This window comes from Leuciscus leuciscus, assembly GCF_965113295.1.
Source record: "Leuciscus leuciscus genome assembly, chromosome: 10".
NCBI classification, from domain to species: domain Eukaryota; kingdom Metazoa; phylum Chordata; class Actinopteri; order Cypriniformes; family Leuciscidae; genus Leuciscus; species Leuciscus leuciscus.
Genome location: NC_138734.1, coordinates 36,801,078 through 36,820,903, shown reverse-complemented (window position 1 = coordinate 36,820,903; position 19,826 = coordinate 36,801,078). Strand labels below are relative to the sequence as shown.

The following is a 19,826-nucleotide window of genomic DNA, read 5'->3' as shown; positions in this document are numbered from 1 at the left end:
GTATCATACAGCAATGTCTATTAATTTTAAAAGGCAGATGGAGAGATTTCCCACATAGTTTTCCAGACAGGTGGCATTTTACTAATCCTTGATGGACTTTAAATAAAAAAACATTTAAAAAAACAAGCAGCCTGGAGAGAAGACCAAAAAAGCTTTACCCTAGAATAGCTTAAAGAAATAACAAACATGTTCTGTTAGTACAGCTGTCAAAAAAAACACCAGATTTGTGTTTGAGGACTGGAATGAATGACTAGTGCTAGTCATTCAAATGATGGGGAGTTTTGAAAGAAATTCATATTTTTGTTCAGCATGGATGTATTAAATGGATAAATTTGTATTTCAAATAAATGTTTTTCTTCATTGAAGCCTGAAATAAAAGGCATATTGAGCAAATGTTTCTTCTGCACCAAATCAGCATATTAAAATTATTTCTGAAGGACACTGAAGACCGGACTAATGGCTGCTGAAAATTCCGCTATGAAAAGCTCAGACCTCTTGCACTTTTTGAATTTAATATTAATGCATTGTTAGAGGTCTGGCCCAGTGCAAAGTGCTTCCAATATTAATGAGATTTGGCTTCAAAGCAAACTGGTGATCGTAACAGGATAGATTAAAGGAAATTAGCCTTCCTGCAAAAACACTTTGATGAAATAAATGATGTAAACGGTGCCTCCAGTTGAATCAAAGCCTGATGTAAGAAAACATTGGCTCCTTCATGACGCGGATGATTGCATGATGGTTGCGATGATGTCAGCAGGTATTTTTCAGTTTTAAGCCAAGGAGCTCTTAAAATGCCTGGAGAAAGCTATTTTTTTTGGGGTACCCGTTTATTTCAAAGGCACTTGTTTTTGGAAGTACTTACTTTGAAATGTGCCATTTTTGCTCCTGGAAGCTCATATCCAGGTTGTTTTGTGTGAAACACTCGAGTAGTTAAACGCCATTTGACTCGTTTCTCTGATGCCGCGGGGAAAATAAAAAAAACACTGACGGCACCACAAACTCTTCTCTAGTGGAGTTAGAAAAGTCGTAGAAATTTTCTTGTTCTTAAGATCCCTGGCAATACTTCTGCAATAATATAAAATATATATGTTGCAAAAACATCTATATCATGAATGGCCGTCTTTTGTAGAAAGATTTTTATCTCCTTTCTCTTTTTCGTGTGTAGCTATCTAGAAGATGCTGTGATGAACCTGGACCACGGAGATCCCGTCACCAGAGACCACATGTCTGCAGTGCTGTCCCAGGTACGACAGAAGCTCTTCCACTTCCTGCAGCAGGACGCCCAGAGCCCTCTGAGCAAGCGTGCACGGCGCCTCATGATGATGCTGCAGGGCCTGGTCAATCACTAGAGCCCCTTCGGATGGCACAGCTGACATCTTCACAACCCGTCAGTCAGCGTCCCGTCATGACCTCGTACCACCCTGCTGTTTCGGTTGCTTATCTGTGCTCTGCAGCTTATTGGCTCTCTCCGAAGCACTATTGGGAGTTGTAGTCCAGACTTGGATGTAAAGATATATTGGTGGGTTTGGACTACATCTCCCCATCCTTTCCTTTCTCCTTTCAGGCTTTTTTTTTTTTTGCCTGCACATGTGAAAAATCCTCAGTTTGTATGCGGCACTATCATCAATGCAGAACAGGACATGGGATACTTCAGTTCATTTTCATTGTGTGTTCGGTACCTTGAGACCATGACATCATGGTGTGTTTTTTTTAGTTTTTTTTGGCTTTCATCCTTGACAAGGAATCAGGAACAAGACTGTGGAGAGCATGAGAACGAAACTATAACATGAACACTCCAAGTCTCTGCTGAACGGATGGTTTTCTGGCTGCTCTGCTTTTGTTTATTTTGGTGAAGCGCCATTAAATGCTGCAGATATGGAGACATTATCATCACCTCATGAACATTAGCCCTGTTGGTTATTGATGAAGGTTGTATTTAGGCCACTGATCCTCATCTGACTCGTCTGTTTTGCTGAAAATAATTTGGCCAACATGCTGCTTTCTCATGTCAAGTGGAGCATCAGACATGTTCCTGGATTTTTTTTTGTTAATTCTATCGGGATACAAAAAAGGTCAAAGCGAGATTTCTGTTCTAACAGTTTAACTTCTGGACAATTGCAAAATCATCCCACAGAGTTGATACCATGTTTTCCAATCAACAGAGCCCTGTAAAATATGTTTGAGGGCTTATATTACCAAGGAATGCTAACCACATAGTTATTTAGAATCCCTTCAGAGGAACCATCACCTGCAGTACAACTGCAAGTCTCTAGAGGGCAGGCATTTATGTATTTTCTTTCTAATTTTAAATGCTGGCTTCTGTGAATTATCTTTTTTTTTCTTTTGTTTTCAGGTCTTCTGTGAAATTACACTACTACGAATGCAACAAGGCTTTTTTTTTTCTGTTTCAGTCTGTATCGTAGCCCCCAAATATTTGAAAGTGTTGGAGAAAGTGGCTGAAACTAGCTGGAATGCCTACTTTCTGCTCTGTTCTAGTCAGTTGATTGTATTTGAGTATAGACTGAGATTGCCAACACTTGTTATACATTAGGAGGGACTATTTGGTCATGCCCTCTGACAGGGGAAGAACAAAAAAGAAAGTGCCTTATCAGCCTTTTGCGTATCAGATACTGGTAATCGTGTCCTCGGACTCTATGATGGGCGCCACATTGGTGTGTGTGTGTGGCCTATCTCTAAGCAAATTTTCTTTCTCACGTTAACACAGAATTGAAGTTAGGAATGGACAGGGTTTTTTCTGAAACATTTCCTTAAAAGTGCTGTAAACCGTGATCTGAGTTTTTTGTTGTTGTTTTTTCATCCATTATTTCCTCACAAGTTTCATGCTAATGCAACAAGGAAGTGCCGGCCCGTTGATTGTGTTTAACACATTATTCGTTCCCTGTCATCTTTATTTTTTAGAGCTGTGCATATTATATCCATAGCCTTTTGCAGCAGTCTGTGTGGCTCATTAGGACATTTTTACAGGGTGTAGGCAATGTGTCCTTTTGCTTTATTCTCTTATGTAAAAAAAATGCTCTTTAACAGACATGAGCCTGCTGTGCAATTAAGGATAAATCTGAGGCTCTAATTAGGATATATTAAACTCAGCATGCTTGCATGCTACTGGTGAGAGCCATGTATACACAAGTTAACCTGTTTTTACGAATTTAACACCCCATTTTGTTCAAGCTCTGTAAACCTATATTAATCCCTTTTCATCTTCATTTCACTTTCTTAAATAGTATAGTTTCCAGCAAAGATAACCTGCGATCGGATAGACAGTTTTATGTTATGTCAGGTTGAAATGTGAAACGTCTTGTGAGTTTTAAGGTTTTGTTGCATTGCGAGAGTAATTGGTTTCGATGCCGTTTTAGACACGTCTGATGATGTTGGGGTTACTATACTCTAATACATAGCCTTCGGTGTTTGAGGCTTACACAAACTTTTTTTTGCCTCTCAAGAGATTTGCATTGCAGGTTGTGTACGACAATTTAATTGTAATTTTTTTTCCATTTGTGTTTTGATTTTTGTTCCCTATGTTTGGAATTATGTTGTATATTTTACACTTGTTTCTTTCATCCTAGGCGTTTTTGGAATAAAAAAGGAAAACATTGTTCAATGTTCAGTTAAGACTGTGTTTTCTTTTTCGTAGACCTGTTTTAATTCTTGCAATGGCACCTCCTTACACATTTCAACATGAATAAAACTTACTTTTATCAAAGTTTAAGTTCTTCATGAAAGAAGACACATATGAACACATAGGCCTGGTTTCACAGATAAGGCTTAGATTAAGCTGGGGTTAGGCCTTGGTTTAATTAGGGCATTTAAGTAGCTTTTATAAACTTGCCTTAGAAAAACCATCTTGTATTCAATGTACAATCTTAGTACACAAACCAATATGCAGTTATGATTGATAGAATTTACTTTAACCTAAGTGTAATACTTATTAGTGTAGTAGGAATTTTAGTAAGTTTTATCTTATAATACAATACAACAACATAATACATTACAGATCATTAGTCAATACATTCAAGTAGGCTACTTAAAAAAATATATAGATATATATTCATCTATATATATTACATTTTATACATGAAATATGAGATAGATAGATAGACAGGCCTATATAGGCTATATATATATTATGTTTATGCATATCTGTAGCCTATGTAAGCTACGTGAGCAACTGACGTTAGCATTATGTAATGTTTGCTGATGATTTATTAATGATAGTGTATGTAGACCAGCGTGTAGTAATGCGTGAGTGAAATGAAAAGTTGTGCTTGCTCGAAATAAACCTCCGTGTTCCCGCAGCCTCCTCCCCTTTACTACAAGATACGCGCGCTAGTGAATCATTCATCACTCACTCCAGCGCAATGCAAGCTGATGCTCAGAGTTTCTGCTAAATGAACACACCTCTGACTGAACTACCTTCAGTTTCTGTGCACTGGGATCTGTTCAGGATGACACCTCTCCTCTGCAACGCCTGCCTCATCTTGCCTGTTGCTTTACATCTGCGTAAGTTGATTTTAATACATTTTCTCAATGTTGCTCGCTCTTTCTTACCAGCACACACCTGAGTGAAATCGCGGGATTTTGTGGTTTACTCTCAAGCTGCTATGAATCAGCATCCGAGATATTATGAGTAGGCTAACATAGATCGAGAGAGGTTACCTTAGCGGATTATGTTAGTGTTCATGGGCTGTTTTCCCATTTTAAGCGAGACAGATGAGTTTAAAAATCCGATAAATCACATAGGCTACTGGCGTATATAAGCGTGTGTCTGTGTCTGTCCAGTTCAGTCTCGAGGAGTTGAGTCAGTCGAGCTCTGGATGTTGCCGGGGCACCGCTGACGTCTCGCTGCTTCTTTGGAGTCAATGCAACTGTTCATGTGACTTATTTCACCCGAGGATTTTCCCCCGAGGATTTGTGTGTGGGAAAAACACAACGATAGGAACAAATCATGAATAAAGGCATCTGTTCACTCCCTCACAGCTCTTCTCTCCGGAGAGAGTATAACCCCCTTTTGCAAATTACGAAACAAGATGTTATCAGTCAGGAAGGAGAATATTTGTTTAAACCGTTTTTAGGAATTAAAATCATGAACGATGGTGCCTCGTACGGAGTTCTTTATCTGTTCAATTTGACGATTATTAAAGTTTTGAGGAAGAAGTGTTTGTAAAAAAGAAAAGAAAAAAAAGAATAATTAAAAAAGATAATTTAAGATTTAAACGGAACAGATTTAACAAATTAGAAATAGCTAATCTAAATGTAATACAATACTTAAAAGGTGCGTTTAAACCTTTTAATTATTTTACAAAGACATTTTAGAGGCAGTAATGCAAGTAATTTGTCCAAAAAATGTATTGGTAATTTCTTTCTTTCTTTCTTTCTTTCTTTCTTTCTTTCTTTCTTTCTTTCTTTCTTTCTTTCTTTCTTTCTTTCTTTCTTTCTTTCTTTCTTTCTTTCTTTCAAAATACAACTGAGTGAAGTAGGCTATAAAGATTAAAATGTAAGTTCTTGGATAATTTCGAGACAGAAAGCAATGCAATAACCTGCGGTTCAGATTACACCAGTAAAGTGATTTTGATTCACTAAATAAAGAACCGACTCATACGAGTCATTCATTCGTTAATGAATCAAACGTATCGGCTTGTGTCAAAAATCAGTAGCACCTCACTGCAGTACACGAGATCCAGGGGGCGGAGTTGGATCCAGATCTAAGGGGTGGAGATTGGTAGGTTTAGGGGTGGGTTTAGGGATCAGGGGGTGGAATCGCATACTCTCTTGAGTAGGTAGGCTACTTATTTTGAATAAGTAATTACTTAACTCACGGCCGTTAAGATCTATATAGCCTAGTATGAATGTAGCCAAATCTAGACATAGGCCTACTACATTTGCCATGCTGCCGTCAAGTGAACTACCAGTAAAGTTGCAGCTTCAGTTGCTTAGCATCACTGCCATTCACAAATCCTCTCCCGTGGCCTCATGGGATAGTAAAGTGTCCATCAGATGCACACTTCAGAAACTCACGGGGAAGAAGTAGGCCATCCGGGTACTTTTTGCGTATTCTTTTATGAGTAGCTAGCCTACTGTGAAATCATACATAGCCTATTTTTATATATTTTTTTTTCACCTACTGTATAGTAGGGAAGTAGCTAGATGAGATTTTGGATTTTGCCATCTTGTAGCGCTGTATGTTTTTGATTATTTAAAAAGAACAGATTCAAAAGAGTCATTCGCTCAAGATTCGGACTACACTGGTTGAGCTGTATGTGGTTGATTCACTAAAAGAACCGGTTCATTATCGAGTCATTTGTTCTGACCAGGTTCTTTTTTACAGTTTATGGTTCTGAGTCTGGACTGCACGTGTATGTTCAAATTAAGAACTTTCAGTCAACTGTATAGATCGTTATTTGTCGACGTCTTTTTCATAAATATTACCACTAAGCATTATGAGAATTATATTATCACATGATGGCTTTTATTTATAGTGGCTCCACTCCACAACAAGCCACCACAACTGTTTATTTATGAGCTTTTTGTGCCTTTATTAAACAGGACTCTAGAGAGAGAGACGGGGTTGGAACTTTTTTATATTGTTCTCTTCAGAATAGCATTAGAAGAAACTTTATAAAAGATATACAAAAATATATGTGAATCTTCATCCGTGCTGCTTCACTTCTTTATGATACAAACTTACTGCTGCACCACAGCTCCTGCCGAGCCACCCTACATATCATTAATTTACAATGCCATAAAATATGAGCTAACTATACTTATATGAAATATCAAACAAGCTAGACTGTCCACGTGATCAAAAACAATCATTAGTCTTAAAGTTAGTTGATGTATTTGGCAACACATGGCTTTTGAGAAAAACATTCCCACATTCTCACAAAATGTGCAATTATTAGCAGGTGCTTTTTTAAAACCATAATTTACAATAACTTATAATCAAATAAGTTTGAAAGGGATAGTATTATACCGTGCATGATTAGAGACCACAAAATAAACCCATGATATTGCTATAATACAATGTACATCTATTTTTAGCATGTCTGTCACATTGCCACACTGTAGAAGGCTATATTTTGTAACTACAGATGAGTTGAGACAGTGAACACAAGAGACTTGTAGAGCAATTGTGGAAGTGGTTATTTATATATACACAAGTGAATCAATCTTCAGTGTGAGATCTAGAGTTATATGAATAATGAAGAGGATTGTCTTTGTTGGAGTATGAATGCAGAGTCTGCTGTATTGATGGTTTTTGTGAGTTTACTGCACCACTGAGGATGGACAAGGTCATGGTTTCGATTCTCAGAGAATACATAGTCGCTTTGGATACAAATCTCTCTCTCGCAGTTAAAGGTTAAAAAAAAATACTGCATGCAAATAATAGACATTGACATTGACATACAATTATCCTTCATGAAGATTCCACTGGTATTGGTAATACTTGCAAACCAAAGCCTTATTCAGTCCCAAAGTGCTATTTACTGAACGTACAATTCAGTAGTTTATGGAAAAGACAGATTTTTCATATGTTTTATTATAAGCTATTCCTGAACTGTTTTAAATACCTCGCACTGGGGGGTGAGACTTTTTGATTTAGTTTAAATAGAATAATTCATATTTTGGTTGATTTTAGGAGTAGAAGAGAAAATCCTCTCAATCTTTTTGCGCTCTCGTTCTCTCCCCACATCACTTTCATATTCATACGCTTTTGGTTTGAAAATTTAAAGCGTGCTCTGTAGACAGTTCTCCGCATTGAAAGGAGCAGACACGACTTCTGTGTAAAGATAGTTTTAAGACTCCTTGAAAACTAGGACACTAATGTTTACCGCCAAGGATATCATTCTATCTAATGTTCGTTTCTGCAACATTAATTACTCAGTAAACAGGAAGTGGTCTGGTTTGCAGGATAGACAGAAAGAGTACTGTTGATGTACTGTAAAGTGCCAAGGTCTTTCCCTCCCATGCTTTTCACAGAGTGTGTGATAGCAACTTCTGAAGTGTTTGAGACATCAGGACCTGCTTTTAATTATTAATAATATATATACACACATAGAGTGGGGCCTGACATCTGAGGCCTCATTGAAAATCTGGGATTCAAAACTGATTTTAAACCTGTAAACAGATATAAAAAAATATTTAATAAAACGTATAAAATGTATAAAATATCACGCATTAAACTTATAATATGCAACCGGTCAGTACTCTGATTTAAAGGAGAACTCCGGTGAATTTTTAAGTTAATCTTGATCGTTTTACCTTTGTGAGTACTGTCTATAGAAATAAAAACGAACCGGATCGGTGCTTGCAACGCGGAGCTGTTACAGTTAATGCCCAGAGCTCCCATTCAGCTAAAACGGCAGTTCTGGGGGCATAAACCTAAAGAGTGTCTTTGTGCCTCTTAACAGACACAAAATGCAATTAAAATGTCTTTCCAACATGAACAGGGCCCTTACATGACAACAAGATGCGTTTAGCAACTTAGCCATTGTTTAAACTCACCTAAATAGTGTTTTAGACGGCTATGTAGTCTCGCGCTGAAGTCCCGTGGGAACTCAGTTGTAGCCGGAAAAAGTGCGCGTGATTTTTTTTTTTTTTTTTTTAAACCACTTCAGCGGAAATCCCGCCCTGCAGCTGATGCTAAGGTTTTCATTGGTCATGTCAATCGTCACTGTAACCTAAACCAATTAAATCAGCTGCAGGGCGGGATTTCCGCTGAAGTGGTTTGGGGGAAAAAATCGCGCACATAGTGCAGGTGGGAGGAGCGTCGTGTTCCGGCTACAACTGAGTTCCCACGGGACTTCAGCGCGAGACTACAGCTAGCCGTCTAAAACACTATTTAGGTGAGTTTAAACAATGGCTAAGTTGCTAAACGCATCTTGTTGTCATGTAAGGGCCCTGTTCATGTTGGACAGACATTTTAATTGCATTTTGTGTCTGTTAAGAGGCACAAAGACACTCTTTAGGTTTATGCCCCCAAAACTGCCGTTTTAGCTGAATGGGAGCTCTGGGCATTAACTGTAACAGCTCCGCGTTGCAAGCACCGATCCGGTTCGGTTTTTTTTCTATAGACAGTACTCACAAAGGTAAAACGATCAAGATTAACTTAAAAATTCACCGGAGTTCTCCTTTAAGTAACAATTCTTGGCTCATTTAGTGAGAACTGGTTCATAAGAGTCATTTGTTCGAGGACTGACTGGTCGCATTAGTCCAGCATTGTTGCACTGAATAACATAAATTGAATCTTAGTAAGATGTTTAAGACAGAATAAGACAGAAATTAACATCCAAGATGTATTTATGAGAAAACTAAAAAATGGTTGCACTTCGACACATTTTGATGGTCCACTTTAGACATTCTACTAACTATAAGTAACTTTGCAACTACACATCGACTAACTCTCATTAGAGTGTTAGTTGAGTATTAGTAGACTGGTAGGGTTAGTAGAATAAGTTGACATGTAGTTGCAAAGTTACTTATAGTCAGTAGAATATCTGTTTGAGGACCATCACAATAAAGTGTTAGCAGGTATTAAGCAGTCTACTAATGAGAATTAGTTGACATGTTGCACAGTTCCTTTAGTTAGAAGAATGTCTAAGTGGACCATCAAAATAAAGTGTTAACCCAAAATATAGAGCTCAAATGTGAGGCTTGAGCTGTTTGCCAATTTAACTGTCACCCAAAAGCAACTAACATTGATTTTTCTCATATTAAAGTAGAAAACTGCAAAACAGAACCATTATAAGTAGTCTCAGACTTCAGCCTAACTATATACAATCAACCTTGTCTCAGTGAGTTTCTGGTCTTTCGTTATAGACTCTGTATATAGCTTAGTCCCCAAATAAGCGCTGTGAAATGAACCAGCAGCTGAGGCATGACATCCCCTCGACTCCCCACCCCTGTGACACCGGGAATGAATATTCATGAGAAAAGTGACTTACCTCTATTGAAGTTACAGGAACTTGTGTCCTCTAGAACTAATGAATCCTGAGTGATTCAGTGGTGTGAGCATTTGTGTTCATGTGGTTAGTGTGCGTGTACAGGAGAGAGAAAGTCTGAGGGAAAGACAATGACATAACTTGCAGGGGTAATTAAAGGCAGCTGAATTGGACGCAGATTCTGCAGTGCATAAGGATCATGTGTTTTCAACCGAATATACAAGGTCACTGCAGTCCATCTCCCAGGTGGTAAATTTTGTGTGGGTTGCATATCTGCATCAGAGGTAAGAAGCTCGCTGAGTCCCTCGGGACATATGGAGGCTAAATGTGCTGCCAAATACGGTCATCACACTTTTTTTGTTGCACTTTTTACAACTAAAAAGACTATGGGAAGAAAGTCTTTCATAAAGTCTACTGGTACTTTAAAATCGTGTATTTGACTGACTTCAATGAATATAGGCTATCTTTTACATATCAAAGTGATTGTGATTATCTTAAGGGAACATCATAATGTTACTTTACAAACTGATTTTTCCTGTCACACATGCTGACTTTGGATTCTCCTCCTGTAACTATAATGGATGAAGTGCACTGGCCAAATTAAGTTCGGCTTGAAATAGATGTTTTGATAGTCTTTTCTTCCCTATTGAGATGTATATATGAACGGCTGAGTGAAACGGCTTTTTGAACAAGAAAATATGTAGGCGGGACTTCATTGGGTTGTTGTGGTTTGTTATTGGTCGATCTCATGTGAGTGACAGGTTGTCCCGCCCTCGTGCCAGTAAACACGTCATCAGAGAAGAGAAGAGATGTCGCTGCAAGAGGGAGGGGAAGTCATTTTGATTAAAGATTACAAGGGCACATTAATTAAAAAATAATGATGTGTACAGATGAATAATTTATAATAACTACTGCAATATTCCATAAAAACAAGAATTGTCCATTTTGATTTCATGATGAACTTAAGCCAGTTGTGCTGTTGCTTTTTATTATTATTATTTTTATAGAGAGTTAGAAAGACATCAACTATCTGAGTGAAAGGGCCAAATAGTCCTTCAGGTTTGTCTTTTCTGTTACGGTGGCGCTGTGGAGGTGGACATAAAGAAAGATTAATATGGCTGTCAGGTTTGTTTGATCACGGTTGACTGACTGCTCCCTCAATGGCTAATCCTTTGAACCAGTTGAGCTGAGACACGTACACTCACTGTGGTTTTCTGTAAAAACAGCCATTGTATGACAAGCATGGATAGTTTGACAGAGATGATCTGAAGAGAAAGGAACACTATAAAAACAGGTCTCACAGGATTGGGAAAACAACACACAGAATGGACAGAGAGGAAGATAAGGAAGTTTAGTTGTGAACAGAATACAAAAAATGAAAGAATACAAAATTAGAGATGAGATGAGATGAGACATTACAAGGCAAAAGGAGAAGATGGAAAAAAAATTAGAGAAGAAATGAACTGTCAAGATGAGACCAGGAAACGAGACAAGATGGGAAAAGTGAAGAGATGAGGAGACAATACCTGGCAAAACGAGGAGATGAGGAGACGAGGAGAAATAAGTAAAGATAAGCCAAAGAGACGAGATAAGAAGAGAGAAGAGAAGAGACCAGATGAGAGAAGTGAAGAGATGAGATGAAAAGACATGAGACAAGGAGACAAGATGAGAGAAGAAATTTAATGAGATGTCAAGATGAGGAGACATGAATAATGATGAGACAAGGAGAAGAGAGAAGGAGAAAAGTGAAGAGATGAGGAGACAAGAGAATACGTGAGACGAGGTAAGACTGCAAAATTAAAAGAGGTGAGACAAGAGACGTGGAAAAAGAGAGGAGTGCGGAAAACAAGAAGAGAGAATAGACAGAGAAGATGTGAGAAAGGAAGAGATGAGGAGACAAGAGAAAAGAAGGGATTAGATGAGATGAGCCAAAAGAGAAGTGAAGTGATGAGGAGACGAGATGAGATGGAAAGACATGAGACAAGGAGTCAAGATGAGAGAAGAAATAAAATGAGATTAGTCAAGATGAGGAGACATGAATAATGATGGGACAAGGAGAAGAGAGAAGGAGAGAAGTTAAAAGATGAGGAGACAAGACGAGAATAAGGGAGACGGGACAAGACTGCGAAATTAAAAGAGTTGAGACAAGAAATGAGGAAAAAGAGAAGAGAGAAGGAGAACAGGAAGAGAGAAGGAGAACAGGAAGAGGCAAGATGAGAGAAGGGAAGAGATGAGGAGACAAGACAATAGAAGAGAAGAGATGAGACAAGAAGAGAGAAGTAAAGAGACAAGATAAGAAGACGAGATGAGATGAAAAAACATAAGAGAAGGAGACAAGATGAGAGAATAAATTAAATTAGATGAGTCGAGATAAAGAGAAATTAGTAATGATGAGACAATGAGAAGAGAGAAGAAGATAAGTGAATAGATGATAAGACAAGAGAATACGTGAGACCCTCGTGAGAAACCCCAAGAGTGCAAAATTAAAAGAGTTGAGACAAGAGATGAGGAAAAAGAGATGAGTGCGGAAAACAAGAAGAGAGAAGAGACAAGATGAGAGAAGGAAAGAGATGAGGAGACAAGACAAAAGAAGGGATGAGATGAGATGAGAGAAGACAAAAGAAGGGATGAGATGAGATGAGAGAAGGGAAGAGATGAGGAGACAAGACAAAAGAAGGGATGAGATGAGATGAGACAAGACAAAAGAAGGGATGAGATGAGATGAGAGAAGGGAAGAGATGAGGAGACAAGAAAAAAGAAGGGATGAGATGAGATAAGACAAAAGAAGAGATGAGATGAGAGAAGGGAAGTATTGAGGAGACAAGACAAAATATGAGATGAGAGAAGGCAAGAGATGAGTAGACAAGACAAAAGATGAGATGAGATGAGAGAAGGGAAGAGATGAGATGAGAGAAGGCAAGAGATGAGTAGACAAGACAAAAGAAGAGATGAGATGAGAGAAGGGAAGAGATGAGGAGACAAGACAAAAGAAGAGATGAGATGACAGAAGGCAAGAGATGAGTAGACAAGACAAAAGAAGAGATGAAATGAGAGAAGGCAAGATATGAGGAGACAAAACAATAGAAGGGATGAGATGATATGATATGACATGAGAGGAGACAAGACGAGAGGAGAAATTAAATGAGATGCGTTACGACAGGGTGAATGATGAGTAATGATGAGACAAGGAGACGAGACAGGAGAAGAGAAGAGATTATATGAGATGAAAAATGAACAGATGAGAAGAAATAAAAAGATGAGAAAAGAACAGGACAGTAGAATGGATAAGAATTGTGCAGACAGGAAGAGAGGAGAGAGGAGAAGAATGCTGCAGCCTTTGGAGAGAAGATTGCCGCACTTGGAAGAGGCCCAGCCTGTATGCCTGGAAGCATGCACTAACCCTGATAAGTTACAGCTGGGAACTTCAATGTTGCAGTCGATAAAAACTCATTAGACCAGGACTGGGTCACTGTGTTAGTGTCCAGTGCAATGAACCTCGCATTTACTCTCCATCAGAGAGGACGAGAGGAACGTCTATTGATCTTAGCAGTAAGCTCATTTATTTGGTGGATGGAAAATAGTTTCAACATGGCCTCAACGCTCACCCCAGCTAGGGTCCACAGTCTCCAGGCCGTGCACTCGAGGGAAGGAGAAATACAGGAAAGGGTAGAGAACAGGACATTCGTGCTAACAGTGGGTGTCAGTGTACATTTAGAAAGACCTCGACTTCTCTCCAGTGTGAAGACTTAAGTCAGGGGTTTGAGTGCTACTTTTGTTTAGCACGGGCCCGTCGCCAGAATATACAGCCTTACAGCTCCAATTCTGTCATTATTGTAGAACACAATCTACTTCCAGGAAATCTGCTTCTGTTCCTCTGACACTGCCTGGGAGGAGAGAACTATCCACTGCCCAGAATAGCATCTCCACCTGTTTGAGTCTCCCTGAAAGCCTTCCCTGGGTCCCAACTTCCAACCCCAAAAAGTTGATTTCATTGCCTCAGAGTCTTTCTTATTAGAACTATTGAGGTTAAACATGTTAAAACAAATTTAAGGTGGTGTCTTATTCCCTGCTCTGCAACAGAATTTTTTTTTTTTTTTTAAATGCAGACTTTGCACCACTCTGGTGGGCTTGTTTGTCTTGGTTTTCCCGTGTTTCAAGTCAGTAGAGACTGGTCTCAGACACTTGCTCTTTAATTGCAGAAGACCTATTTATACTTATGTATTGCCTTACATAAGATCTGTACATAAACTAAATCACGACCATGAATCTTTAATGGTGTAAGCTAGGTGGATTCCCCTGTCAAGTTTCAATTGTAAATAATGTAAAGCTGCTTCGCCAGATGCTTCTGTCTAGGACCTTCAAAAAGACCTTGACTGCATTCATTCTCTAGTCCGTTCTCTACATATAGGCCTACTGTGCAATGAAAATCACATTTGTGTTACCAGTGAGTTATAATGCTTACAAAAAGCATATGTCAGAAGTCATCTTTGCTAATTTAGCCGTCTAATATATCCCCTTTTTGAAGTTTACTTTTAACAGTGAGTACATCAAATTCTATAAGTTCTACAAGAAACAAAGCCAAAACAATCTTATTAGCATAAATCTCATACAAAAGTAGTTTATTACACCGCTCTCTGGAATACTTCATTCCGATTGGTCAATGGCATTCAGCGCTCAGATATTTATCAGACAGATCATACGAATAACTGAAAGTTTTATCGCATGTCTCATTTTATTAAACATTACAGAATTTTACTGTTATATTGCTGAAGTGTTTGTCTTGATAAGATTAAATAATTCAACTCAAACTATTATTTAATGTCCACATATTGATTTTATTGATTTATTTGGTGTCTTGCCATATAATAGGCTCTGCATTGGGGACCTGTCATGTTTATTTGGCGATAATGACCGGCTAAAGCACGTTTTCCCCTATTTAACCAAACGATCCCAATCTAGCGGTTTTGTTAGATATGCCATTTACACCAATCATCATTTCAAATGGTCCTGTTTATCATTTTATCATAATTTATCATCAGTTTCTTTGATCATCCTTTAATAAAGCATTCTGCTGATTAAATTTTGCACTGTCCCTGCTATGAATCTGTTCAATAACATAATTGTTTTTTTCTGCCCTTGTTCAAATTGAATGCCAATGCCAAGTGGTCACCAAAAGAGGTTCAGTTATTGTGTGGCCTATTTCAGAGAACAGCGTTGCAGATTTCTATGAAAAATAAAAATATATTCTGGTTATTTCCTATTAAATAGCATTGAAAAAAACATTATGACTCACTGGCTTGTATAGTATGGAGCTCTTAGTATTTAGCCTTGCTGCCTCTTTTCCTGGCCAAACAACCATTCAGAATTTTTCTTTTTCTAAATTTAAACCCACTGTTTCTATAGTTTCTGAATCTCTATTCTCATCAATATGAGGGAGTGAAAAGTTCAAGGGGCAGGTGCATTTGTGTTACAGTGATAACAAGAGTGCATCATAGGTCAATGAAGATTCATAATGTGAATAGAGCACAACAGCCCATATTTCAGTGGCCTTGGCTCTATATGTACAGTCATTTTCCTATTAATTTACTTTATGGAGATTAAAAATATTCTTCAGTAAAGATTTCTAAGCCTTGAACAAACCAACCAGCTCTGAAAGAAATCATAACATTTGATTCCAAGCAACAAATTATTTGAAAATTGTATGGTACAAGACGTAAAGTGTACATTTATAAGACAAAGACTCATTTCATGAAGCATTGCAAATTACATTATCAAATAGAATATAAGTTTATGTTAAATATTCAGGTGTATACAAATATGTATGGATTCGAGAATGTAGGAAGACTGACTCGAATGTGTCATTGTCATGTTTTGGTTTATTTTCTGTTTTCATGGACTTTGTATTTCCTGTTTCCCAAGTTACTGACTGTTTCTATGGTTACTAATTATGCCCTTACAAAAAATAAGTATACTTAAAGTTAATTTTATTAATATTTAAGTAAAGGTCAAGTATATTTTAAATATACTTTAAGTAGTAGCCGAAGTATACTAATATTAATGTACTTGTTGTACTTGTAATTGTACTATTTCAATACTTCGGACTAAATTGGCTCACTTTTTAGTGTGTAAAAGTATACTTTTAAGTATACTTTAAGTGTAACAGTACTACTTTTTCATTTCTACAGCAACTATACTTACTACAAGTTAACTTATAGGTATACTGATAGTTTACAAGTTAAATACTTGTAGCACATTTTTTAGATTATGAAAGTACACTTTCTAGATTTATACTGCAGGTATACTTGTAAGTATTTTTTAAGTGAACTTAACATCATACTTATAGTTTACTGTTTATATATTATTTTTGCACTTTATGTATACTACTATGTTCCTATTTATTTTAATTTTTTATACTTGAAATATACCTTTAACTGTACTTTAAGTAGATTTGAAGTAAATTTCCTATGTACACTAACATTGGACTACACAAAAATTCACATGCTCAACAAGGAACATATCTGTTTTTTTATGAATCAATATTTTCAAACAATGTAAGTTTATAATACAGTACATAAATCTTTGTGAAAAAAGTATTTAATAGGCTACACAACTACAAGCCAAGTATACTTGTACTACTTAATTATACTTACTTTTAAGTAGGCCTATCTCGATCAAAAGATTGAGTACAAGTATAGACCTTATGTAGCCCCGCCCCTTTTCAGCGCTGGACTTGTTGTGTTCTGTCTTCCGGTTTGTATTTCCACAGCATGAAGGTAAGATTTGACAGATTTATGAATTTATGAATGAACCGCTCGTTTTAAAATCATCCCGGTCTACTGACATTTGTTATGACGTCCACTTCAAACATTACAATGCTCATGATAACGTTCACTAACTCTACACTAAGTAAATCCACTTCACCAGCTGATTACTCGACAATTACTAATTATTCGACAGCGATGCCGATGCCATAGAAATATACAGAGTTACCGCAAAAACAGAAGTCAAAGTATAGTGTAATTATACACAAAGTATATTTCTGAGAAGTAGCCTACATAAAAAGTATACTTTATTATTTTAGTTTAAAAGAAGTATACTAATAGCACACTTGAATAAACTTCTTTTTTGTGAGGGTGTTCTTCACCTGTGTCCTATTTAGTTGCTCATTTGCTCTGGTATATTTCCCTGTGTTTCTATCTTGAGTTGTCAGTTATTGTCTTGGTTTAGCAAAGCTGTTACACTGCGTTTGGATTTGATTTACCTGTATTGTCTTTATTCATTAAAACTGCTGCGAAAGCTCTCTTCAGGATTTTGGGCAGTGGTGTTACCATCCAGAGATGGGAATTTAGGTGGGCAATATAAGAACAAATAAAATTAAAATGCAGGCAGCAGCGGTTCCAGACAGTGCCACATACTGTGAAGCCAATACTACAAAACAAATAGACAAAAAAGAAAGAATATGAAGATAAAAATGTTTGTTCATCAAATCCAATCAAAGCATAAACCTCCGATCTACTACTGGCTGCTGAAAGCACTTCTGGATGCCCACCTCTTTGTCCAATTAAGTATGATTTTTTATATATATATAAGTTAATTGTTAAGTTAATCAAACTGACTTATGGCCTGTACAGAAGCATATATCATCAATTTCCAACCTTGGAGCTCATGGTAGGTCAGGTCTGTGTAGAAAGGTTTATGAGTTAACATTAAAATCAATTTCTCTATGAGAAAATAAATAGGATCTTACTTCCTGAACCCTACTGTTGCTCTCTATTGAAATGTAATTGAGAACCACTTTATCCCTATACTTACGGATCATCTCTAATCCCTAGCCTGTTGATTTATTTATTTTATTCCTTGTCTATACAACACTGCAAAAACGCTCAAATCAGTGTGGCTGGAAATCACAATGATTATTTTTGGAGTGCAGATTTTTGCTGTGTATTTACTTTACATTCCAGACTCCTCCTTAATGAAGTAAGTGAGGTTTTCATATTCAGTTTAAAGAAGGCTGACTTCACAACATGGCCAGATGAAAGAATATTTAAAAAACAGAATTTGCATATGATCAAAAGGCTCTTGGGAATCTTTTACTCCTTCGGATCGGGAGTACAGGGAGAGATGGATATTAAGGCCTAATATCAGAGCTTTAATGTAGTCATAATTTTTCACCGTCTGACTGAAATGAGAGGGGAGAGTTTTAAACGTTCAGTTAAACATGACTGATGCGTTCAAGTTTTGCATCCTAATTGTGTTTTGCTGCTTCTAGACGATACCCCACCCCAAAGCCCCCGCAGACTGCTCCTTTTGATTGTTTGAATATTGTCTTGTTTAATCACTACCCTATTTCTTGTTCTACCAAAGAGATTAGATGTTGGAATATTACATACCGGTTTGTTTATTCACAGCTTTTCGGAGGATTTTATTAGACTCGGGTGAAATAGAGACCAGGGAAATCACACCAACCTGTCAAAGGGTTTTTGATTTAGCATAAAAACTATTATTCTTTGTTCTCTCTTCCTCTGTCACTGTATAAAGACAGCTCCCGTTAGCTTCTTACAGAGACTACATTTAAAATAGCCGAGAATCAAAGGGATTTTTTTGTCTTGATGACACTTCTAAGACTTTCATGTGAATACATGATCTGTTCATGTAAATGGGTCTGGAAGAACGATGAACTGCACAGTTTGAGTTCTTTGATGGCAAAATATAAAACATAAAAAAAAAAAAAAAAATTAAAACATTTACCATAATGCAGGTTCCTGGTCTGTGAAAGATCCAAAATGATTTTAGTAATCCTTTATCTAAATGACCTCACTAACTACTTTACGTTACATTGATAGCCTACTAACCAGTTCTTGGTTCACACCAACAATGATTACTATAATAACAATAACTATATTAGCCTCCACACCAATGGACAATAACTTTCTGTTTTTTCATTAGGCTGTGTATGTCACCTGCCGCTTTAAATGCTCAAGCTCTTTATAGTCGAGTGGATTCTGATTGGTCAGTGTTGGTCAACGAATGTCTGATGGTCAAAACATACGTTCTGAAAGTGATTCCATCGATATCGTCATCTGTATTGTTATCAATATAGAGTGGTGCAGGTATAACGTCACTTTGTAAGCCAACTGGCAGTTAGTATCACACTGATTCACACTGGATTTTCCCATAGGCTTTTGGATTATCGCTAAAAACAAGCTTTGTGACCAACAAAAAGTTTATGATACTTGCAGATGAACACAACTTTAAAAAGTAAAGTAAAAAGCTAAAGGTAGGCTATAAATTAACTACACCCATAGACAGTATAAGAAATGGACAGAGTCATCTCATTGGAACTCAATTGAGGCAAGTGAAGCCCATTTTCACCGATTTTTTAGGACTTCCGTTCCTGACGCGCAGACTCAAACTGAGCTTGACGACGTAGATGTGACGTGAGCAACCCGTCTGTCTTCTAGTGGCTGTGGCATGAGAAATCTGAATCATTCCCTTCCGAATCTTGCATAGACGGAGATCGTGAGTAGGAGGTGTCCATGAGCTAGAAGCAGGAGAAACTTTTGCTATAGGTATTCTGATTCATTATTTTGTCATTTTGCCTCCACGTCCCCCCGATTGCCCACGAGCTTCTCCTCCCGTCAATACGGTAATCTCTCTACAGTGCGACAGAGAGTCGTGTGGTTATGACGCAATCGTTAGCCTACTTTTACAAAAACGGCTTCTACAGGGCCATAACGTAAGCTACAAGGTAATGGAGCATTTTATACATTGTCGTGTTTCTTTAGAAATAAATAATGGACAAATGGAGTCTTCAAACGCCTCAGATGTAAAGTTATTCGCTGTCAAAGTGACGCCAAAATGAATGGGAGT

The 19,826-nt window shown here is 37.5% G+C and overlaps 2 protein-coding genes across 4 annotated transcripts in view; both read left to right on the top strand.

The window, feature by feature from the left end:
* The window catches only part of edc4 (enhancer of mRNA decapping 4), a 31,754-nt gene extending 28,124 nt beyond the window's left edge, over positions 1 to 3,630 (top strand). For all 3 annotated transcript variants that reach the window (XM_082182445.1, XM_082182444.1, XM_082182443.1), the window contains exon 29: positions 1,166 to 3,630. In XM_082182445.1, coding sequence (XP_082038571.1) covers positions 1,166 to 1,349 — 184 coding nt within the window. In that variant the 3' untranslated portion in view covers positions 1,350 to 3,630. The remainder of the gene's footprint in view (positions 1 to 1,165) is intronic.
* Positions 3,631 to 4,288: 658 nt separating this feature from the next.
* The window catches only part of nrn1la (neuritin 1-like a), a 30,603-nt gene continuing 15,065 nt past the window's right edge, over positions 4,289 to 19,826 (top strand). The window contains exon 1 of the mRNA XM_082182659.1: positions 4,289 to 4,518. Coding sequence (XP_082038785.1) covers positions 4,407 to 4,518 — 112 coding nt within the window. The 5' untranslated portion in view covers positions 4,289 to 4,406. The remainder of the gene's footprint in view (positions 4,519 to 19,826) is intronic.